The 25418-nt window shown below is 37.1% G+C and overlaps 1 protein-coding gene across 1 annotated transcript; it reads left to right on the top strand.

Moving 5' to 3' along the window:
- The first annotated feature begins 981 nt into the window (after positions 1 to 981).
- Positions 982 to 24056, top strand: mob1ba (MOB kinase activator 1Ba). Its single transcript, XM_051676411.1, has 6 exons — positions 982 to 1154; positions 14936 to 15102; positions 21162 to 21255; positions 21402 to 21535; positions 22159 to 22322; positions 22523 to 24056. The coding sequence occupies exons 1-6, from the start codon at positions 1141 to 1143 to the stop codon at positions 22598 to 22600; spliced, it is 651 nt and encodes a 216-aa protein (XP_051532371.1). The 5' UTR covers positions 982 to 1140; the 3' UTR covers positions 22601 to 24056.
- Positions 24057 to 25418: the final 1362 nt, after the last annotated feature.

Genomic DNA, 25418 nt, shown 5'->3' on the forward strand with positions numbered 1-25418 from the left:
CGCCGTTGTCGTGTAAATGAACAACCAAAACGCATAAAAAGTTTTCCGTTTTTAATTGAAAACGTTGTCGTGTAAACGGCCCCTATTTCCTCGACCTCTGAACTACACATTTCAGAAGCCTAGCAGCACTAAAATAATTTACAAAAGAATTATAAAATGGCTGCACGATCACACAAGCCTTTCAACATATCTGCTTTCCAGACCTGTATTGTTTGCTGCATTTTTTTGTATTTTATTTTTGACTTTGGATTAAAATCAAGTAACATGCCATATTTGTGACAGTTTTGGCAAACAATAACAACTTTCCCGATGTTACAACAAGTCTGCAAGGAGATGGCAGAGTTGAGTTAGCTTTCCAGTTCACATCAATAAATCTGTATGTTAAAGTTTAAATGATCAATGTGCTGCACTTATAAAAGTGAGAATGTAACGCTTCTCTATTCGTTCTCGACATTTTTACAGTGTTTTAAAACCTTTTGCACATATAGTTTTTCCAATTAGCCTACATTTGACACAATTTTACATTAAAATTATTTTAACAAAAAAATTAAATACGCGTTATAAAAGATATATATTTAAAATTGTATGAAATAAACCAGTACAACAACCTGGATTTTTAAATAAAACTGAAGTGTGTATTGTTTGGACATTTTATTCAGTGTACAAAAGGTAGTGGACAGTTACTGTACATTATAATGTAAACCCCTTTATAAACAAGAACTCGTGAGTGGAAACAGACAATGTCAATGTAGGTTAAATTGTGCTTTTAAGATTATTTGCGGTAGTTCTTCGAAAAACGCACCAGGCGTTTTTTTGTTTGTTTGTTTTTTCCGGAATCGAAAAAGAATCAAATAAATGAGTCTGGAATCAATTCCAAAACCAGGAATCAGAATCAGAATCGATTCCCTAATTTCTGGAATCGAACAGCCCTAAAACGTGCAGTGGGTCTTCTGTCGCAATCTCGCGAGATGTGGGGTTCAGGAGAGACTTTGGATGGGAAGGAGAACTTTTGCACGGACAGGATCAGTGCTGATAGAGTGTTAAGGACATAACGGCACCAATCCCTAGCTTTTCACCATTCAACCGTCAAGATAAGGGATTTGTGTCGATTTCTCAAGCACGCTCTTTCTTCAAGGAGAGATGAGCTTTTTATTGTAAGTATGAGTGGCTCTGTGAATGAAAACACTGACGGCTAGTTAGCAAGCGTTGAAATATTGCTTTTGTCCCGAATCTGTGTGATCACTCATCCTGACTCACAACCTTAATTTATTAGAAGTGAACCGCAATAATGTAAAGTTAAATGCTGATTCCACTGCAGTTTGATCTCATCGCAGCAGGTTTGCATGTCACATCATATAGCATGAAACTGTAGTGTGGCTAATGAAGAAGAGAGAGCCAGTGCATGAGGCCATCAACAGCTGCATGAAATAGGATTTGGTTACTCATATTTTGTTGGTATGATTGCTTTCATACTCAAGTATTTGTCATCTAGTCTTGTGGTGTTGATAGAAACCAGTAGCTTCCTTCAAATGGATCACCATCAAACCCCAAATAAGTTTTCAGTGAATTCTAGTATTTTACTACAAAATCCCATTGTTACCACGGATTTAATTTTTGATTCAAGTAGTACGTGAAATCCAGATATGATCAGTATTTCTGGACAATCCCAGACTGTACATATTCCAGTATTGTAGTCAGCAAAATCACATGTATAGTGTTTACAGTGGTATTTTTCTTTTTGACTTTATCAGTTTCTCCCTTAATCTTTTATTTCCTAAGGAGAAATGGAGTGGATTGTGTGGTGACAGGTAAATCTTAGAAATAAATTATTAAATCTGAAGTACGGAATTGCAAAAATAAACACATCCATACTTCCCTACTATATAGAATGCCAAAAACAGTGTGCCAATGGAGTAGTATGTCCGAATCCTCAGTATTCATAAAACAGTAACCGAGGAATACCCGGATGACCTACTATTTTTGGTGAGATTCTGAACTGTGGATCCACTGGACACTTTACTGTCCCATAATCCTTCGGGAGTTGAGGAGACGTCACGTTCAATATGCTCGGTTTAAAAAAAAAAAAAAAACAGTGGAGAGCTGCGAGTCAAACGGCTCTTCTCAACTGTGATATATATATTCTAAAAAGATGTTATTGGTGCCTTATTGGTGCTTGTTTAACAAAACCAGAGCGTATTATTTCCACTGGTGATGTTCTTATGTCATATATTTGGGTCAAGGGTCAATACCCACATCCCCGGATGATGTCCGGAATCTATTCATTCTACTCTCATGCGTGCCTAAAAAACATACCATTTTACTGTCCGAGAAGTGCGTCCTTCATCAAAAGCATCTACACATCTATCCTCAGTTCCCTGAGATGAAGAGAACGAGACATTGAGACAAACGCTTTGGGGAATTCCTTCTCCAACAACTAGTTGAAGCCCTTATACAATAATGGTGATTAAGCCCCGCCCCTTTAGACGCACAGTTGTCCTTTTATATGTGGGTGCGAAATCACCATTTCTTCAGAATATTCTGACTGAGGGACAAGAGCGCTAGTACCTTGAAACTCTGAAGCAGTAGTGCGGCCGGTTTTCGCAATGTCTCATTCCCTTCATCTCAGGGAACCGAGGTTGCATGTGAAAACGGAGATGTTCCTTTTCAATTCAGTTCACTCAACATTGCAACAAACACTATGGGGAACGAATCCCATCAAGCCGCACTACCTGACATTGTACCCCCAGAGGGATAAACACTTGAAAAAGAATATATATATATTAGACACTTTTAGACATACATTTATGCATTTGGCAGACGCTTTTATCCAAAGTGACTTACAGTGCCCTGATTACAGGGACAATCCACCTGGAGCAACCTGGAGTTAAGTGCCTTCCTCAAGGACACAATGGTGGGGCTGTGGGGATTGAACCAACAACCTTCTACTTACCAGTTCAGTGCTTTAGTCCACTACGCCACCACCACTCATGCAATAATTTCTGATATAACCAGAAGGAATGTGATAATTTTTTTAAAAATATTCAAAGGTTACTTTTGATTTCACACTTTGTATTCTGCGTTCACGCTCCCGATTATTTAGTTAATCTTGCGGTAAAGTTCGAATTAACTACATGCTAGTGTCTCGTCTTTTTATTCCTACGTCAGCTGGCGCATATTGAAAATTAATGACGGGACGGCGAAGGAGAACACGAGTGGGGAGGGGATTGCCACGATCAAAGGTTCGTTGTGAAATCCTAAAAGACATGTCCAGAAAACACGATAATCCATTCACATGTGGAGAGAAAATCTAAAGTTTTAACAACCTAAAACACCAACTGAACTAATCAATCTTTTAATATTGCATAGTTTGACTTAAATCGATTGCCATCTAAATGTATTTTAGTGCCGCAGGCTAATTTATGTATTATACATTTGCAGATGAATAAGCTCAGCAAACGCGAACAGAGAGAGGTTGGTTTAAAAAAAATTTTAACAAAATTTTGGCTTCGGTACAATACCAGCCCTGGTACCTCAGTATCGATACTAACTCGATACTTAGGCAACAAATAAAAAAAACCTCAGATTTTTGATGAAATTACACAGAAAAATTATTGACAAAACGAACCGCATAAAATCTTATAGATAAAAATTATGCCTTTATGGTTTTAATTTTTCTGGATTCCATATTAAAGGTTTTAATTAAATATTATGATCAAATTGTGTTTAATCAGATACATACTGTACAGCTTTTATTAAATGAAATTATAATAATTTATAAATAATTATTTTTGGTAAAAAAAACTAAAAAGATGCACAACAGAGCTTTACAGTATTAATGAAAACATTAAATGAAAACAATCTGATTACCTGAGGCTGCCATGGCTGGATCACAACATGCTGATATTCAGTACTGTTATTCAGCATTTGTGATATTGCTTACAGATAATAATACTAATAATATAACCATTTAATATTATATTATTGTTTTTTAGTATTATTGCCGCTACTTTGAATATTACACTTGTAATGTCGTAATGTCTTCAATTTCACGCATCCAGTTAAAGCTCTCATTTCAGTGGGACTTCTATTTTGAAAGACCTTTGAATTTACTGTTTTTGAAAGGTTCGTTTTATCAAACTTCCCGCAACATGCGAGCTGAAATCTCTGGTATAAAAGGTCATTTGAGAGTTACAATAAATACACTAAACACACTGCTCTGCGGCTCTGCAGATGGGTGCTGTTGGACACACTGCATGAAAATCAACTGCATGTGTGTGCATGTGTGTGCATGTGTGTGCATGTGTGTGTATGTGTGTGTGTGTGTGTGAGAGAGAGAGAGAGTGTGAGAGAGATGGCAGAGCGGAGCCTCTCATTCATTCTGTGGCTCACAGCACATGTGACTGTATATTATTTAATTAAATGACATCCTTCTGCTGTTTAATAATCACACTTGGCCATATCGAGACTTTTTAAAAATTATTTTCAAATAGTCTTTGATTTCATCTGAACTCTCATAGTACATTACATTTTGCTAATGGCAGCATACTTTAATATGGTACCAAAATTAACAAGATGATATCGTACCATTTTAAATTTTTTGGTATTACAATATTTTGTTAGTACAAGTATACCGCGCAACCCTATTGTAAACACATGTAGCGAGTAGAGGCATCTCGTGGATGGCGCTCTAGCCTGTAGAATGACATTCATCCTTAGCGGGGCAAGTGATTTATGTAAGCTACCACGGTCATGTTGTCCGATCGAATCAGAACATTGTGATCCGCTACCTCGAAATGAAAAAAGCCTTCAAGGCTAAGAGACAGCTAGTGTTTCAAGGTGACTGAAGTGCCAGGTGCCGAAAGCCAGGTATCCGCTGCACAGTGTGCCTTAGCGCTGGACACATCCATGATTACCACCATTCAGAAGACCTGACCCAGCACAATGCTGTTAAAAGTTTGGAGCTGTCCATGGTGCTAGAGCAGCTAGACAGCAGCGAGTTATACCAATTCGCATACGCCCTTGGCGCCAGACGTGCAATGGTACATGATGTTTGTGCAAGAGCTGGAGAGTTCTTATGTGTAAAAGACCTAACAATGTGATGCCGGATGCTGCTGCCATGAAACCCAGCACTTTGAATGACTTCAGTGGAAGTTTTTCCCCAGTTTGAACTGAGATATAAACTGAAGAATGCTCTGGGCGTGCTCGCTTGTGAGATGTGCACGCATGCTCACAGAGTCGAGTTGTCCCCTTAAAAGAAGATCTATTGGCTGGGGAAAAGTGTGCTTTTCGTCCAGTTTGACATTGAGTCCCAGGCTGTACAAATGGCAGAGTAGTAAATTCCCTTGCTTGCACAACAGAGCCTCTGATCGGGCTATTAATAGCCCATCATAGAGGTAGATAAAAATGCGCACGCCGCTCAGCTTCAATTGAGCGAGTGCTGCATCAATACACTTAGAGCGTGCAGGGAGCCAGGTAAGAACTCTGAATTGAAAAGCTGTTCCCTCAAACGCAAATCTCAAAAATAGCCTGTGACGAGGTGCAACTTGTACATTAAATTATGTCACCAAGATCTATGACTCAAACCAGCCGAGGGCGAATGCATGATGAGATCTACCGTTTTGAATGGCCGCGTGTCATTTAAAATGGGCTGAAGCCCGCCGTCTTACTCCGGAACGATGGAACAGCGGCTGTAGAGCACTTATGGGTGCCACCGTTCGGAACAATCTCTATCGCATTCTTTACAAGGAAATTGCAAGTTCCTGTGCGCAACATCGGTGCATCCCGTGACGGCACCGTAGATAACAGAACACCATAAGCAGGATAACGAGCGCACCGGCACCCCTTCCAGAGGACATAGACCGCTGCTTGCCACCGGGAAGCACAGAGTGTGGGGTAAGAGAAGTGTAAAGGGCTTCTTCGAGAGTGTGTGCACCTCGTGCAGCGCAACAGGTGCTTTTCTCTTTATGAGAACATCCCTTATACAAACACTACACACAGAAACAACATTCTCTGTAATATCCCGGTCCCAACGAACTCCGGTGGGGAGGGGAGTGAAATGGCATGTGAATGTGCGTGCGTCTCGTGAAGGCATCACCAGCACTATCCTCTTCTCTTTTTTATTTTTTTTTATTTTTTTTTTAAGAATCATTCTTATAGAACACATCACATGGAAACAACTTACTGTGTAACATCCCGTCAAACTTCAGTGGGAAGTGAACAGCGTCTGAGTGTGCATCTCATGCAGCAAGCGCTTTCTCTTTTGTGTGAACTCAACACACAAAAATACATTTGAAGATCACCAAGGCGAACTCTGGCGGGAAAAGAGTAGTGTGTAAATGTGTGTGCATCTTGCGCAACAACCGCTTTTGTGTGAGAAAATTCTGATGTGAACGCATCACGTAGAAACACATTTGTGAATCACCCCGGCGAACACCGGCGGGGAAAGAGTTGCATGTAAATTTGTGTGCGTCTCTTGCAAGGAGCGCTTTCTCTTTTGTGTGAGAACATTCTGATGTGAACAACACACAGAAACACATTTGTGAATCATCCTAGCGAACTCCGGCAGGGAATGAGCAGCGTGTAAATGTGTGTGTCTCGAACAGGTGCAACAAGCACATTTCAGATATATGAGATATATTTATATGAACGCAATCACACAGAAACAGAATAAGAGAAAGTTGCTGCATCCGAAATCACGTTCCGTCGGAGTATGTTCTGTTTTTGATGAAGGATGCACTTCTCGGCCAGTAAAACAGTACCTTCTTTAGGTATGCATGCGAGTAGTATGAATAGATTCAAGACATACTTCATCCGGGAACATTGGGATTGTCTTGTGTCCCGAATACATGATGTAATAACAACCGTAAAAAAAAATTACTCTGGTTTTGTTGAACAATCACAATTTAAGCACAAGAAACTAATTTCTTGGTATATATAGCACTTGCAGAAGAAGAGTTGCCTAACTTGCGGTTCTCCGCCGTTTTTAAAATCCAGCATTTGAATGTGACGTCTCATCAGCTTCCAGTCCCGAGGGATTATGAGCTAGTAAAGTGTCCAGTCCATCCGCTAATCTCGCCGGAAATAGTAGGTCATTTGGGTATTTCTGTTTTATGAACACTGAGGATTCGGACATACTACTCCATTGTCATAATGATTTTGGCATACTATATAGAGGGGAAGTATGGATATTCGAATGCAGTGATTGTTTTAACACTGAAAAAGTTACACACTTCAGCTTTAACTTGCTGTGATGGCTATGCCACGAAAATATAATGTGTCAATAATGTAAAGTATACATCTTTTCTTTTGCTTTCGATTGAAGTCAGGAATAGGACATTGCAGACTCGCACATACGTTTTTAATATCAGATGAAGATCCACCATTATACACCACATGCCAGAATCCACTGTCTTTGAAGCATATTATATTGGATTGTGATGGTTTTATTTCTTTTAGGAAATTATTTTACTCAGCACACACTTGAAGAGATTGTTAACAAAGTCAAACCTGAATCAGTTTTAGAGTTCTTATAGAAAATACATTTTGAAACCCTAATATAGGTTTTTAATTACTCTACCTTTTAACATATTTGTACTTGTTTTTTCGCCATGAAAATAGCAATGGAAGCTGGCATGACGTAAAATCACTAACAGACTAACTCCATTGAAATCAGAAGTTTTAACTGTATGATTCACAGATTTTATGCTCTAGCCCAGTTCTTTAAAAATGACTTGTGTGATTCAGTTGAGTGTGAAGCAATGCTTTAAGAAAAGACACACGACACACGACGTTCCACGACATAAATGGAATTAAGGCTCAACATTAAATTGCTTTGTTGCTAGAGCAGAATAATTATACCCACAAAGAGTCTAGGTGCGTCCACATGCTCACAGCTGTGCGAAGACTGGAATTTTTTATCCGAGTTCTGTTTGGTGTTCTAAAGCCTCCTCTGTGTTCTGAAACAGTCACCTGACTCTGTCATTAGGGGTAAAAGATAATAGAACATAATGTGCTGCTGGGCAATCCTAATAATTGTTGTTTAGAAAAGTCAGCACACACACATATGTATATGTGTGTGTGTGTGTGTGTGTGTGTGTGAATTTTCTAAACAAAAATGATTAGGATTGACCAGCAGCACATTATGTGGATAAGCTTGCTGTTCTTATTTTTCAATTGTTAACTATTGCTAAATATGCACATCTGTCATGTGAGCCTGTTTTGTTTCAGCCAGTATGGAGCTTTGTCATGTCTGTTTGTTCACTTGTTTGATTCATGGCTTATTGGTTAACCGGTTATACTCGGTTAAAAGAATTTGCCAAAATCTGCATCCCTACTACAGATAATTGAACTGGTCATCTAGTGAGTGAAAATTGAAGAGGGTTGAGTTATCTACTTAACCACATAATCTTTTACCCCTAATGACAGAGTCAGGTGACTGTTTCAGAACACAGAGGAGGCTTTAGAACACCAAACAGAACTCGGATAAAAAATTCCAGTCTTCGCACAGCTGTGAGCATGTGGACGCACCTAGACTCTTTGTGGGTATAATTATTCTGCTCTAGCAACAAAGCAATTTAATGTTGAGCCTTAATTCCACTAAGAGGCTCCACCAAGTTGTGTCTTTTCTTAAAGCATTGCTTCACACTCAACTGAATCACACAAGTCATTTTTAAAGAACTGGGCTAGAGCATAAAATCTGTGAATCATACAGTTAAAACTTCTGATTTCAATGGAGTTAGTCTGTTAGTGATTTTACGTCATGCCAGCTTCCATTGCTATTTTCATGGCGAAAAAACAAGTACAAATATGTTAAAAGGTAGAGTAATTAAAAACCTATATTAGGGTTTCAAAATGTATTTTCTATAAGAACTCTAAAACTGATTCAGGTTTGACTTTGTTAACAATCTCTTCAAGTGTGTGCTGAGTAAAATAATTTCCTAAAAGAAATAAAACCATCACAATCCAATATAATATGCTTCAAAGACAGTGGATTCTGGCATGTGGTGTATAATGGTGGATCTTCATCTGATATTAAAAACGTATGTGCGAGTCTGCAATGTCCTATTCCTGACTTCAATCGAAAGCAAAAGAAAAGATGTATACTTTACATTATTGACACATTATATTTTCGTGGCATAGCCATCACAGCAAGTTAAAGCTGAAGTGTGTAACTTTTTCAGTGTTAAAACAATCACTGCATTCGAATATCCATACTTCCCCTCTATATAGTATGCCAAAATCATTATGACAATGGAGTAGTATGTCCGAATCCTCAGTGTTCATAAAACAGAAATACCCAAATGACCTACTATTTCCGGCGAGATTAGCGGATGGACTGGACACTTTACTAGCTCATAATCCCTCGGGACTGGAAGCTGATGAGACGTCACATTCAAATGCTGGATTTTAAAAAGGCGGAGAACAGCAAGTTAGGCAACTCTTCTTCTGCAAGTGCTATATATACCAAGAAATTAGTTTCTTGTGCTTAAATTGTGATTGTTCAACAAAACCGGTTTTGCGGTTATTACATCATGTATTCGGGACACGAGACAATCCCTATATATATATATATATATATATATATATATATATATATATGAATATAATATATATATATACACACACATACACACGGGCAGGGGTCAGTATGGTATGCAGCCGGTTGACAGCAAGCCCGGGAACCCGCTCAGAAGGCACTGACATCCCTCCGTTCAAAACACTCCCATCTCCTGTGCAACATAAGTGAAATGCGGGGCTAGAAACATATGCTCTTAGATGGCAATGCTTGCAGATGTTTTTTCATATGGCACTACTAAACTTTAAAGTCCTGTTTTTTACAATTTGCATTTAAACATGTCGTCTTCACAGACAAAATGGTCCCACAGTGCATATTTCCTTTTAGTTAATTTTTAACCGAGAGTAATAGTATTAGTTGAACAAATTGTAAATGCTGGTTAATCGGTTAACTGTCTACATACCTAATCTGTAACTTAGCCATCATGTTTTTTTGTCCCTTTTACAGACTCATTATATAGTTAATTACACAGATATTACCAGAGGTCTAGATTTACTGAAGTATTTGACCTACCTCTTGAGGTCAATGTAACCATCCAGTATGCAAAAAAAGGGTTGAGAACTGAGAACCGGTTCTTGTTCAGAACCAGTTCCATGTAAAAAAAAAAAATACCGTAACCGTATGATTTCCATGACTTTTGGTTTTGTTAATGGTTCCCACACGTAAAATGTTCTGCCAATGCGGATCGAACACTGCTTAAATACTCTTGACATTGTTTCCTGAAGCAGATTTCAGCGTTTGTGCTGCCCTCTATTGAATCTACTGCGTGAAAGTGCAGCCACTGTAGTCTGATTCCCAATCGAATTACTCTGTGCCCTTTTTTTTTAATCTACAGCACGAAACAGTGTTTCCTGTGTAGTTCGATTGCCGAACAAATTACTTTTATGAGTCAGTTCTTTTTAGTTACAATTCTGCCTCTTTTTAGTGAATCAAAACACTTTTATACGAGTGGTGACTGAATGAAATGAGTTCAAATACCTTTATTGTCACTCAACCATATACACAAGTGCAACAGTGGGTGAAAGTCTTGGGTGCAGTTCTGAGAAACATTGTAATCATGACAGTGATAAGACATTTACCAATTTACAATAAACATCAGATTTACACAACACAATTTACATATCTAATATACACATAATTACACAACATAATATACAAATAATAATATACAATGTACAGTATACAGTACACACAATATAGAATACACTATGGTTTAATCTTCTACTAATGCACAAATTATGAATGTCCAATTCGAAATGAAATGAATACTGTTAAAGTCTCAAAGCATGAAGTAGCCTATTAAATTAGGCTACAAAACACTAGGGGAAATTCTTTGAAAAAAAAAGAGTGTCAAATTGTATCGTGAGGCTTCTGCATCGTACCGTATGGTATCATATTGCATGCCTAATGGAGAAAGATGAACACACAGACGGCAAGCGATTCCGGAACAAGTCAAATGCATTTTGCATTAGAAGGTGCCATTTTTTTCTAGGGTTGCACCGATACCACTTCTGTCTAGATCCGATTTCCAGTACATCAACTCTGTATCTGTTGTTTTTTCTTAATCAGCTTAGAATATCTATACATCACTGTCTGGAACTGATTGGGGGTACTCTTTTATGTAAAAAGAAATGCAAACCTCTAACTACACATTTTTCAATATAAATGTGTAACCTATTAAGAACTTTTTTATTAACTAGTCTACTGTATGATGCAGCAGCAAAATTAACAGTAACTCCAGTAAGTCTTTACCATTCCAGTTCTCTCTACAATTTTTTAAAACTTGATAATAGACTTTAAAGGATTCAGATCTCTCTCTCTTTTTTTGTTGTAATAGTATATAAGGTTACTTTTCAGTCACACAATTATTTTTTGAAACCTAGTCAACTTATTGTTGTAATTTGGAATATGTACCTTTTTTTGCGATTCACAAAGCGTTTTTCTATCGCTTGTCTTCAAGAGACTTTCAAATAAAATACACAAGTCATATGGACTTATTTCATGGTGCTTTTATTGTTCTTTTATGTCATTTTGGAGCTTGACAGTAACACCCATGACTAACACATTGTACTTGGATCGGGCTCGTCAGACCAATTCCCAATCGAGTTAAAAACATCAGTATCGGAGCAAATACCGATCCAGTGCATCGCTAGTTTTCTCACATTCTTGAGAGAGAGAGAGAGAGAGAGAGAGAGAGAGACCTCATGTTCTTAACAGTACATTCTGAGAGAAAATGAGGAGTTGTTGTTAATAAAGCGCTGTGTTCTCTGTGGTGTGAAACTGACCCTCTGCTATAAGCCCTGCTGCCATTTGTTTCTGTTGCTGAAGCTGTCAAGCTTTCCTACTGGCATCTGTACTTCCGCAAACATGGAGAGAGAACCGATTGAGAAAATTACCGCAGGAATTATTAAATAACACCTTTGTTAACAGCGCATTTACATCTAGTAGGTTATTTAGTTGCCAAAAAGGTTTCTAGTATCGAATGGAAGGCTAAATCCAAAACAAATACGTGATGGAGGGGATTGCTTCATAATCAAAGCAAACTTTATATTCAATTAGACAAATTTTTTGCTTTGATTTAATGATGCAGAGTAGATAAAATGGATCAAATATTATTTTTAATAATTATTTATTGATCATGTTTTTTTTATTTATTGAAATGGACATACCATTAGGCTAATTTGGACATTGCTTGAAATAAGAATGAATTGTAATTATTTTTCAGAAGTTTTTGAGTCACTTTCCATCACAATGTGTTGGCTATATCGTCATATATATCATTAAACACCAAAAATATCGCTAAATAATCTTTTTGCTAATATTGCCCACCACATCACATGGTTATTTAATATATAAACTATATATTTTAAAAAATACCGTTATGGCCCACCCCCTAAGTTATTCCATGCTTTGACCTCTGAAACTGAATCATTTAATCAATGGTACTTTTTTAAACTAAATCAGATAATTAGAGAGAAGGGAAGCTGAGCCGCAGTAGGAAGCCGCTGCCCCACTCGCACCCTGGATCAGGAGGTGAGCTGCCCCTTTTCCCTGAACCAAACCCTCTGGTCACTTCCCAGCCTTCTCATAGCCCCATTGGACCACGAGGATACCACCCCATTTACTTCATTACCAATTTTCCTATGGACACTATATTTCCCTTTTTGCCTTTTTTTATGTCTAATATTATTTAAAATAAATACCTCTCTGAGGCCTGATGCCACGACCACTGTGTCTGTCACATACTCACCTTGCCACACATAATAATAATAATAAAGAGCATTAGCCCACATCCTCACTCCAATGTATACATGAGTGAATTAGGGTTTTGTCATGACTCACGATACAAAAATTTCAGTAATCAATGCTAATACCATAAAATTTCACAATTCTTAATTCCAGAGTAAAACTAATAAGCTATTGAACATGTTCCTTTTATATAAAAAGTTTAATATTAATGTAAATATTAATTGATTTAAACAATGGCATGTTTTAATGTTAAGTAAACAGTCAGTAATAAAATTAATAATAAAAATGCAAATTTGAAAAAACAAACAAACATTCAAAATACACAGACATAACTGTGTTTACATTAAAGGAATATTTCACTAAAAAATGAATGAATTCTCTCATCATTTACTCACCCTCATGCCATCCCAGATGTGTATGACTTTTTCTTCTGCAAAACACAAACTAAGATTTTAGAAGAATATCTCAGCTCTATAGGTCCACACAATGCAAGTGAATGATGACCACATTTTTGAAGCTCCAAAAAGCACATAAAGGCAGCATAAAAGTAACCTACAAGATTTCAGTGGTTAAATCCATGACTTTTGAACCAATCCAATAGGTTTTGGGTGAGAACAGACCAAAATGTAACTCCTTTTCCACTATAAATCTTGACATCTGCAGTCTCCTTGGCGATCAAGGTTTCAAGCTCGATTACATTTCCTAGAACCATCTAGCGCTCTGCGCTTGCAAGAAGTAGTAGGAAGTGTAATGAAGCTTGAAATCACGATCGTGCCTACAGACTACAGTGGCAAGATGTGCAGTTAAATTTTGGTCTGTTCTCACCCAACACAAATTAGATTGCTTAAGACATGGATTAAACCACTGGAGTCATTTGGATTACTGCTGCCTTTAAGTTTTGGTCACCATTCACTTGCATTTTATGGACCTACATAGCTGAGATATCCTTCTAAGAGTGCTTTCACACTTTGTTCGATTGCTTAGACCAAACCGGAGTTCGTTTCCTCCCCGGTTCCGCTGCCCCCACTGGACTCTATATTATATTATTTGGGTCCGAACCACTGTCCGATTATGTCATCAACGTGCATACAAGCGGCTGCTGTTTACCACTGTAACTAGGTAACAACTCAAGAAGAGATCAACTTCACCGTGTTATTAAAGTATTAATCTCTTTGGATTTACCATCAAAACTTTGCATGCATGGAGCGACACTGTTTGTCTCCTGCAGATGTATTGAATGAGCAATGATGTGAAGAATATTAGCGTCTGTCTGCCGCGAGGCTATGGATGCGTTGCAAGAGATGTGAAGACTGTGAGCTGCTCTCTGAATGGGATTTATTTGGACACAAGCAGGTTTGACATATGCGTTATACCATAATAATTACGATCGGGATCCTGCAAAGACACAAATTATACGTCATTACAAGCGGTTCACTTCCGCGATTTGGTACGATTGTGTTCATATCAGCAGCGAACCGTACCAGAGTTCACATGAAATGTACCCCAGACCATCTTTTCAAGCGGAGTTCGGAAAACAGCATTCACATTATCCAAACGAACTGAACTTTGACGTAATTTGAACTCGGGGAAAAGCACCCTAAAAAGCACCCTAAAAATCATAGACACCTGGGATGGCATGAGGGTGAGTAAATGATGAGAAAATTCGAAATCTTTAGGTGAACTATTCCTTTAAAAATGTCCAAGCTCAGTGTTCAAGTAGTTTTCTAGTATTCTGACACATTTTAGCCAGTGTTTTATGTTTGTCAACAACTGTTAAACCAGTAAACCTTACAATTTAGTTTACAGCAGTAAAAATCATAAAAGTCCAGACTAGTCCTTCCCTACTGTGCTGCTGCCATTAAAAGCCCTTCACTTCCTAATGTCTTAATTCATAAACTTGCAGAAACCCACACAATCTGGTTTCAAGAAATGTTTTGGAAAGTGCTAAAATTAGTTGAATATGATAAACTTGACAGAACTGTGTATGTTTAGTTTCAGTAGGATTTTATTATTTGGGCAATGTTACATGTAATGTGTCTTTGATTATAGTGTAAGTTTCTACAAACCATTAAAGCCAAACTGCTTCATTCTTTCCCTGATGTCATTCCACAGTGGAAGCCGCTCGTCGAAGACGTTCAAGCCGAAGAAGAACATTCCAGAGGGCTCTCATCAGTACGAGCTCCTGAAGCATGCTGAGGCCACGCTGGGTAGCGGAAACCTACGCATGGCTGTCATGCTGCCTGATGGAGAAGACCTCAATGAATGGGTGGCAGTCAACAGTAAGCATGTGACTGTACACAATGTAGACACACTATTAGAATTAGCAGAATTTTATTCTGTAGCCTGCAGGCAACCTCAGTGTCTTTAAACTTTCATTGTAACAAAGACAACATATTTTCAGTTATTGTGATTTTTGATATGGAGATTTTTACTCGCCCCTGCCGCCACCACAGAATTTTTTTTTAACTGTGTATTTTTTATATGTGCCAGTGATACATTAGATTTTTAATTTGCAGTAATAGCTTGAAGTAGTGAGAACATATACACTGGCAGCCAAAAGTTTGGAGTAATATACAGATTTTGTTCTTATGGAAAGTAATTGGTACTTTTATTCACCAAAGTGGCATTCAACTGATCACAATGTATAGTCAGGACATTAATAACATGAAAAATGACTATTACAATTTGAAAAAAAAATGTTAGAACTTCTTTATTTCAAAGAGTTCTCATCAAAAAATCATCCATGTGCAGCAATGACAGCTTTGCAGATCCTTGGCATTCTAGCTGTCAGTTTGTCCAGATACTCAGGTGACATTTCACCCCATGCTTCCTGTAACTCTTGCCATAGATGTGGCGGTCTTGTCGGGCACTTCTCACGCACCTTACAGTCTAGCTGATCCCACAAAAGCTCAATGGAGTTAAGATCCATAACACACTTTTCAAATTATCTGTTGTCCAATGTCTGTGTTTCTTTGCCCACTCTAACCTTTTCTTTTTGTTTTTCTGTTTCAAAAGTGGCTTTTTCTTTGCAATTCTTCCCATAAGACCTGCAGCCCTGAGTCTTCTCTTTATTGTTGTACATGAAACTGGTGTTGAGCAGGTAGAATTCAATGAAGCTGTCAGCTGAGGAAATGTGAGGCATCTATTTCTCAAACTAGAGACTCTGATGTACTTATCCTCTTGTTTAGTTGTACATCTGGGCCTTCCACATCTCTTTCTGTCCTTGTTAGAACCAGTTGTCCTTTGTCTTTGAAGACTGTAGTGTACACCTTTGTATGAAATCTTCAGTTTTTTGGCAGTTTCAATCATTGTATAGCCTTCATTCCTCAAAATAATGATTGACTGACGAGTTTCTAGAGAATGCTGTTTCTTTTTTCCATTTTTGACCTAATATTGACCTCAAGACATGACAGTCTATTGCATACTGTGGCAACTCAAAAACAAACACAATTTTAAGCTTCATTTAACGAGCCAAATAGCTTTCAGCTGTGTTTGATATAATGGCAAATGATTGTTGGGCCTCATGTATTCAGATAGAAGACAAAGGCAGGCCTAACACAGTCGTAAAAACCTAACTCAAGCCCCCACATACTAAGTCATAAATCTTACTGATAAAAATCGCGCCAAAATCAAACAAAGGGAGTCCAAAACAGACTACAAATCCCATGAAGCCTTGCTAACTAAATGATCGAACTCTCAACTCCTATTGGATGAGGCACACAACAGAACGTCCCTCAAACCATGACATCATCAGGAGTAGAAATACCTCTGAAATGCTTCCGGGATTTGCTTCCAGCAACTTTGTTCGCAGTGTATAGACGCATCTCATCGCTGCTCTCAGGTGCAACCTCGTGGCACAAGGAAGTAACGTCCGACTTGAAACTGTGGCCATACAATCTCCATCTCGCTGGACGAGTTGAGATTACTCTGTGTTCAACCAAACACTCTAACGGATCCGAAGGAGACCGCCGAGCAATCCGCATCTTCATCCGTTTGCCTGCAGAAGTGAAGAGATTAAAGATTTCTCTTCCATCTTCAATCAAGTTGACATTTCTGATTTCTCCACCAGCCCGCCGAGAAGCAGTCAGCCGTACGCCCGCTGACAGAGTGAGGAAACGGCCTCCCGTCATCACCCGAGCCTCGAGGAACCGAGTCTGAGTTAAAGGACGGATGAACATACATTCTGCATCCTCATGTGATTCAAGTAAGAGGTTTAAGTCTGGGCAGAGATAGAATATTATAGTGTGTTATTCTTGTGTTTCAAGGTTTTTGCTTGTACAGTTTATGGACCGCCATGTTCGCTCATTATTAATACTCAGGGTATTAATTATCACAAATGAGATTTGTTGTATTGTGGTCCAACCACAGTGGGCTGTTGTGCATTTTCACCATCGCGGGTGAGACCGGCAAACTGAGTTTATCCATTAAAGAGTCAAAGAACGCGGGACTGTTTACGAGCCGTCCACCGCGTCTGAGCGATAAACTAACGGCTGCTTTCTCTCCCACGATCGCGAAATCGGCTTTAGGGCCGTCACTTTATTCTCTCTCTCTCTCGTACTAACCACACACACGCACGCACGACCACTCACAAACACACACACCCTCATGTGTTATAGGATTATTTTGATTTCCATATCTAATCATATCACTGTTTAGTTTGTAGTTGTAAGTCGGAAGTTTATTGACTGCATTGTATTAATTATTAATTGATATTACTGCATAAATAAACTTAGTTTATATTACAAAGAGAAGTGTTTTGGTTTGTTTTGCATACGCTTGTGTCATGCTGACGGGATGTCAATGCTCGGATTCAAACCTTCATTCATTGTTTTTTTTCCCGAAAATCGATATTCTTCGGATGTCGATTTTCCTAAGAAAACAATCTAATATTGAGTCTGTTATACTATCTGGTTATTAGTCCCTAATTCCAGGGTAGTGCCCTGTCAATGTTAATCCTTATTCTATTGATTTTTGATGATTGATAATTATCTTTGACGATTGTTGAATTTGAATGATCAATAAGCTAGTGTTAATTTTAATTAATGTATCATCGATGTTAACAATTAACGATTATCTTTTGATATTTGTTGATTTAAAGGATTAGAAAAAGCTAACATTGATTCTCATCAATGTTCTATTCATTTTAATAATTAATAATTGTCTTTGATAATTATTAATTATTGCTAATAACCAAACCCGCTCCTAAACATAGCGCACTACATTTACTGGAGCCCCATACGAGGTTTTAATGAGTTAGATTAATTTAAATATTAATTAATAACTAAAGAAATAATTATTCATTATTTCTGATAGTAACACTGATCTAAACAACCAGTAAAGCCCTACTTGATTTTTAGTACCAAATTAGCAATTTAGCATGATTACTCAAGGATAAGGTGTTGGAGTGATGGCTGCTGGAAATTGGGCCTGTCTAGATCAAAAATTACTTTTTTCAAATAGTGATGGTGCTGTTTTTTACATCAGTAATGTCCTGACTATACTTTGTGATCAGCTGAATGCCACTTTGGTGAATTAAAGTACCAATTTCCAAAACGGCTAAATCTGTACATTATTCCTAACTTTTGGCCGCCAGTGTATGATACAAAACATTACTGATTGGTTTGTAAATATCAGCCCTTTCTTATTAATGCTTCGAAGACCATCACAAACAAACAAAACTTTAATTTTTAAATCTTGATAACGTTACCTTGGTGACATTTGTAAATGAGCAGAATTCAAAACAACAATGTTCTATACATCTCAGAAAACCAAATGTTTAAAATGGCAAGGCATAAAAGCACATGAGATCAGCGAATGTAAAATCTAGTGACGACTCAGCACTGACCTGATAGAGCAAGAGACAGGTCCCTCAGGTGGTTCAACTCTCACACTGACCCTGGGCCAACAAGCCCTGTTACATAACATCGAATTCGTCTGTTTCTTTGGCTTTCTGATGAGCCTTAGCTGTTTTGGATGCGTTCTGAAAGCGATTTGTTGCAGGTCTTATGGTAATGGTAGTGCTTTGCTGTCCCCTTCAGCTTTGGGAAGCAAGTTCAAGACACTGAAGTGACTTGTACACTTACCTCATAGACTATTCAAATAGACACAGTTCAATCTTACAAATAAAAATAAAAAAATCTGTTCTACATCCATGAGGAGTCTCACAGGTTTAAATGAGTTTTATTTGCACAAGTTCAGCTTGGTAAACATCTGTTAAGTGAGGGCCTGTTTGTAGGTCAGTTTTGCAATATTTCTTTCATTCTGAATGACCAAGAGTAATTTGCTTGGATTCATAGCCTACGGCCTTCTTCTGTTTATAACAATAGAGATATGACTATTTATTAGCCTCGGTGCCAGAAGGCTGATACTGACTAGCAAAGTTGATGTTGGTGGCAGGGTTTTGGGTATCATTTAATTGCTAAATCTCATGAAACCGAGGGTTTAGTCCAGCTTCTGTTGTATTATTAGAGCAGGAACCCCTGCAACCTAGGGGTTTGGGATGAAACTGCAGGATTTCTGGAGATTGTGATGGAAAGTCCAATGGTGTAATAAATTATATAAAATTATCTTACTCCATCAATACATTTGCCTAATTTGAAATTAAAAGTGCTTCATTCTAAGAGCTCCACTTATTGATGCCCTGGTTCTGTGTGTGTGTGTGTGTGTGTGTGTGGTACACAGTTGGCATAAAAGATATTACAAATATTCCATAATACAAAATAATTACAGAATTTACACACATGATCCTGTTCAAAAGTTTGGTTCTTATTATGGTGTGTTACTTCCTCGATGATCTTTGACTGTTTGTGTCTTTTTGACATAGTTGTGCATGAGTCTTTGCTTTGTCCTGAGCAGTGAAGCTGCCCACTGTTCTTAAGAAAAATCCTCCTGGTACAACACATTCTTTGGTTTCCCAGCCACTTCTGCAGAATTTAGTTTTTTCCAACAGTGGTTATATGATGTTGATATCCAGTTTTTGACACTTAGGAAAATTGAGGAACTCATCCGCAGCTATAACAAAAGTTGCAAACATTCATTGATGCTCAAGAATGCAATACACAATATTAAGAACCAATGGGATAACTTAGGAACAGGATGATTTGTTTAGATTATTATTTTTGACTTGTGGGATATATGTATATGTCTGTTATGCACAAGTAGCTTCTAAAGGGCAGTACTGAATAAAAACAAAATATATTTTGTAACAACCACACCGTCTTTTTCCAGAGCAGCCTGTATTTCTCCTGAGGTGACCTGTGTGTTTTTCTTTGTATCCCGAACAATTCTTCTGGCAGTTGTGGATGAAATCTTTCTTGGTCTACCTGACCTTGGCTTGGTATCAAGAGATCCCCAAATTTTCCGTTTCTTAATAAGTGATTGAACAGTACTGACTGGCATTTTCAAGGCTTTGGATATCTTTTTATATCCTTTTCCATCTTTATAAAGTTCCATTACCTTGTTACGCAGGTCTTTTGACAGTTCTTTTCTGCTCCCCATGGCTCAGTGTCTAGCCTGCTCAGTGCATCCACGTGAGAGCTAACAAACTCATTGACTATTTATACACAGACACTAATTGCAATTTAAAAAGCCACAGGTGTGGGAAATTAACCTTTAATTGCCATTTAAACCTGTGTGTGTCACCTTGTGTGTCTGTAACAAGGGTATGTAAACTTTTGATCAGGGACATTTGGGTGATTTCTTTTATCATTATGATTTAAAAAGGAGCCAAACAACTATGTCATAATAAATGGCTTCATATGATCAATATCCTTAAAAGATGATCAGTCATATTTTCAAAATCAATGGCAAAATTTCACAATTTCTGCCAGGGTATGCAAACTTTTGAGCACAACTGTATGTCAGGTGGGGACTCGATTTCATGGGCGGACTCATTTGATTACGACACCGTTTCAATCAAGAAGATCAACAGTATGTTGTTTTGTCACTTGACTCGGTGTGTCAAGTTTAACCCTTTAATGAAAGTCCAGAATCTTCCGAACTGAGATCAGGTGGTTTAAATGAAATGAATTTATGCAAAGCCTATAGCGAAGCCAAAATGTTGTGTCCACGCATGTGGACGTGGGGTCTCAGGAGGAGGATTTAGATGCAATTTTCCAAATTTGAGATTAAATCATGATTAAAACCTACATTTTTACATGCCTACATTCTTAAAATTTGATATTTATTTACACTTACACATCATGCAGTTATGTAGAAAAATAACTATTACATAATTATTACAATTATTAATATAGTTTTTATTTCAGAATATTTACATTGTAAACAAAGTTCTGCCATATGTTTATGCTATAATAGTGCATGTGTTTTCTACTTGTAGCTGTGGACTTCTTTAACCAGATCAACATGCTGTATGGGACCATCACAGACTTCTGCACCGAGGAAAGCTGCCCACTAATGTCTGCTGGACCTAAGTCAGTATTAACAGGAAGCTTTCACAATCAACAATTTTGGCCATTCATACAAAAGTGCTTACTTGTAAAAAAAAAAAAAAAAAAATTAAAAAAAAAATAAAAATAGTTCTTTTCACTTGTTTCTTCATTTCATGTGTAATGTGCAGATATGAATATCACTGGGCTGATGGAACAAACATAAAAAAGCCAATTAAATGTTCTGCTCCGAAGTACATTGATTACCTGATGACTTGGGTCCAGGATCAGCTTGATGATGAGACACTTTTCCCTTCAAAAATAGGTATTCTACCCATTTTAATTTATTGGTTATTATTTAGTAATTGAACATGCATAATATTCGGTGGTTCAAGCAGCAAAACTGTTTTTTTTTTTGTTGTTTTTTTACTTAGGGAAATTTTCCACCGTTTGGAATTTTCTGAGAGAGAGAGAGAGAAAAATAAACTTTTTCCAAACTTAAAAAAAAAAAATGAGATGTGTATGAAATGAGAAGTTGGTATTCTTCTTTAGTATTAAAACATCCTTAAATATCAATTGGGCAAATGGCAAAAATGGTTGACAACACCCAATCAAATTTCATCAGTCAAAAAAAATCATCAATATACGTATATGTAAGGCATCTTCAAGGCACTGTGTGTACAATTTTGTGAGAGAATTGGCCACAAGGTATGATAAGCGCTATTATAAGTGTATTTACAAATTTGCTTGCCATATACACTAAAAGATTGACATAACATGCTTTAAACAATTGAATCTTTTATATGAAACTTTACCATATTCACTACTGGTGGTCTGCTGGTAGTTTTTCCCCTATTCTCATCTGCTTGGACCCTTCTGATCGTTGATTACAGCTGTGTTTGCTCGTTAAGTTAGATTTAATGTTATTTTTCTGTATAATACTCATAGGTGTCCCTTTCCCAAAGAACTTCATGTCAGTAGCCAAGACAATTTTGAAGAGACTTTTCCGTGTTTACGCTCATATCTACCACCAGCACTTTGACTCTGTTATCCAGCTGCAGGAAGAGGCGCACCTCAACACCTCTTTCAAGCACTTTATCTTCTTTGTTCAGGTGTGTGTGATTATCTGTGAAGAACGTGGTCTTTAACAGTGGTGAAGTGTACAACTCTTGATTGATTACTGTTCTTAAATGTCTGTCGGCTGTGTAATTTAGGCAGTGTCGCCGTGTGAATCCTAATTTACATGATCAGTTGAAAATTGTCGCAGACTCAAATGCAAATATGTGTCATTTCTCCCTTTACATTGTTTCAGGAGTTTAATTTGATTGACCGGAAAGAACTAGCACCCCTTCAGGAGCTGATTGAGAAGCTCACCTCCAAGGACAGATAAATCTGCTCTTACAATCAGCACGTCCTCTCTAATTTCTGTGTACAGGCAGCCTGGCTTTGTTCTCTCTGTGTTTGACAGGTGTGTGGGAATGTTTCCTCAAAGAGTTGGAAAAAGGCTGATCTCCCAAAACCCTTGATAAGCCACAACTCAAGTATAGGTCAGGATCATAGTGGAATTATACTGAAGCCCTTTTGACGTCGTCTCAGAAAAGATCCAAGTGCCTGATATGTCCACTTTCTAATTGTTAGCACCACTACTGCTTTAAAACTCGTTTAAGATTATGCTTTTTCTATGAGTACATTGATATTGATGATAATTAGTGATCTGTTAGCTTAGTAGTTCCTAGATAAAACAAAAAAAAAGTTTGTGTGTGTGTGTATATATATATATATATATATATTGAATGAATGAACCATGAAGATGGAGGTAAAACATCTTTAAGTCTTGGCATTTCTTAATTTTTTAATTTTTTATTTTTTTTAACCTGCTCCTGTGTCTCATGACATGTTTGGAAATTCCGTTATTAGTTTCTAGGACTGCTTTGTTTGCATCCAATTTTATTTATCCCTCAATCTCTCTGTGTTGTTGTAACACATTTCACTCATAACAGATGAACTTTGCCCTGAGCCCACAGTTTGCCTGATAATGCTTTTATAACACTACAATACTTATACATAAGTACTTATGTTGATGTGCCAGGTTTCGCAGATTGACTCGCAGAGGTCAGGGGTTTGTCTGTTGGAAGCTGGGATGAAATGAGCTGACTATGCAAAATTGGGAGGTCCTATTAATGATCTCATTTATTAAATTTTTTTAGATACCCCATGAAATACACATGGCCTTTTCATTCTTTAAGCAAGTCTACCATGGACATCTTTGTGGATGCCAACCACAACAAATCTAATGGCAATGATCCATTTCTCTAGTTCTAATTCAGCCTGTTTTCCTCCATATTATGTATCTGTGTCTTTCAAGGATCCGCAATAACAATTTTCACTTAAAACACAAGATAATATTTGATGAGGTGAATTTAAGTTGGCAAATAAGATACTAGTTTAACAATGATACACCTATGTTTATCAGTGATGAAATAATGGTAACTTGAATAATTCAAATAATACAAAATCCCCATTCGAAAAACAGCAAATAATTCATTGCTTGTTTAAAAAATGCATATCTTTTGTCTGAGGTTTCACCCCATGAATGTTCATCTTTTCTGAATGTTACAGAAAGTGTGTTGTTATTCTGAAAAACACATGATAAAATATTTCTCAGAGAGTACATCTAAACAATTTAATGTCAAGTTGTAAATAATGTAAACAGTAAAGTTATGCAATTGGAATAACCTGAAATGCTAAACTCGCTGAACTTTTGTGGTACAATGCTGAATACTGTTTATAGGTTAATAAACCTTGTTTGAACTAAATTTGGTCATATGTTTTTGTTTGTGTTGTTTTTGTTAAAAATTAAAAACAGAAGTACAGTAGTAAGCAACAGAAGTATTTGCTTGTTCTTTGATGGAGTAACAAAATGACTTATGTTGACTGCAATATCAGTTGTACTGATAAATCTGTTTTTGGAATTCAAATTTAAATAATTGATTTGTGTTAAGCACAATATTCTGTATAATTCAGTGTCAAACCTGAAGTGAAGAAACACCAGAAACAAGGTTTAGCAAATTTAGTTAGTTAATTTATTAATATCGTGATTTGTCTCATCCCTTGGGTCTGTGGGTTTGGTGGTACATGTCTTTGTCCTAGCTAATATACAATTATCTAATATAATATATGTGTCAGTATCAGTGTTGGGGAAGTTACTCTAAAAAAGTAATGAATTGCTAACTACTAATTACATCTTCTACAGTGTAATTAGATTACTAATTACTCTGTCTGAAAAGTAATTGCATTATTTATTACTAATTACTGTCTAAAACCCTGATCAGCCTCGACCAGATAAAAAATACAAGGATAGACATGAAATTTGTCAATTAAATCATATAAAATCAAATACATTATTAATGAACTGGCCAAAGAATTTAAGGGGGCAGCGTTAAATTAGAAAACATATTTTAACATTAGATGTTCAAATTTTTGATTTTAAATTCACTATTGTTTATATAGAATTGTTCTATAGTCTATAAAGTATTTAACGCAATTACATCAGAAGTAACTAATTAAATTGCTGAAATTAAGAGTAACTAAATTACTGAAAAATTAAGAGTAATCACTTTACTTTTTTCTATGAAAAAGTCATTTAATTACAGTAATTAATTACTTAGTAATGCATTACACCCTACACTTGTCAGTATTAACCCCTTACAGCCTTAACGTTTTTTGAGTGTTTCACAAAGGAACTGGTAGTATTAGATCATTCATTGCGATTTGCATTTACCAGAACTTCAGTTAACTGACAATGTAAAGCCATTTGGACTGCAACCTCTGCAAACATCTGAAAAAGTCCAGTTTCTTTAGAGTTCCTTCATCTTTGAACATTAGAACTCTGCAGAGCTCAGACAGAATTCTCTCTGTCAGCTCTTCATTTTGTGGAGAGTTTGCAGTGTGTGTTTTAAATCTTCTAATGTCTGAGGACAAGTCGTTTGAAACAACAAGAGGGGATGTGAATAATAGAATTATCATTTTTGTGTGAACTAGCCCTTTAAATATCTAACAGCCACTAGAGGCTGTCAAAAGCTAAGGCAGCTGACTTGGTGCCTTGCTGCTTTATCCCTTTAAAGGTGCTGGAAGCATTTTTAGCCATTCTGGAACTCCCACCAGACTTAAAGGGATAGTTCACCCAAAAATGAAAAATCACTCATTTA

This window comes from Myxocyprinus asiaticus, chromosome 3 (assembly GCF_019703515.2).
Source record: "Myxocyprinus asiaticus isolate MX2 ecotype Aquarium Trade chromosome 3, UBuf_Myxa_2, whole genome shotgun sequence".
NCBI classification, from domain to species: domain Eukaryota; kingdom Metazoa; phylum Chordata; class Actinopteri; order Cypriniformes; family Catostomidae; genus Myxocyprinus; species Myxocyprinus asiaticus.

Coding starts and splice junctions, on each gene's coding strand:
- mob1ba (XM_051676411.1), top strand. Junction 15,103..21,161: donor TGAATGGGTGGCAGTCAACA/GTAAGCATGTGA, acceptor TTCTACTTGTAG/CTGTGGACTTCTTTAACCAG. Junction 21,256..21,401: donor CTAATGTCTGCTGGACCTAA/GTCAGTATTAAC, acceptor TGTAATGTGCAG/ATATGAATATCACTGGGCTG.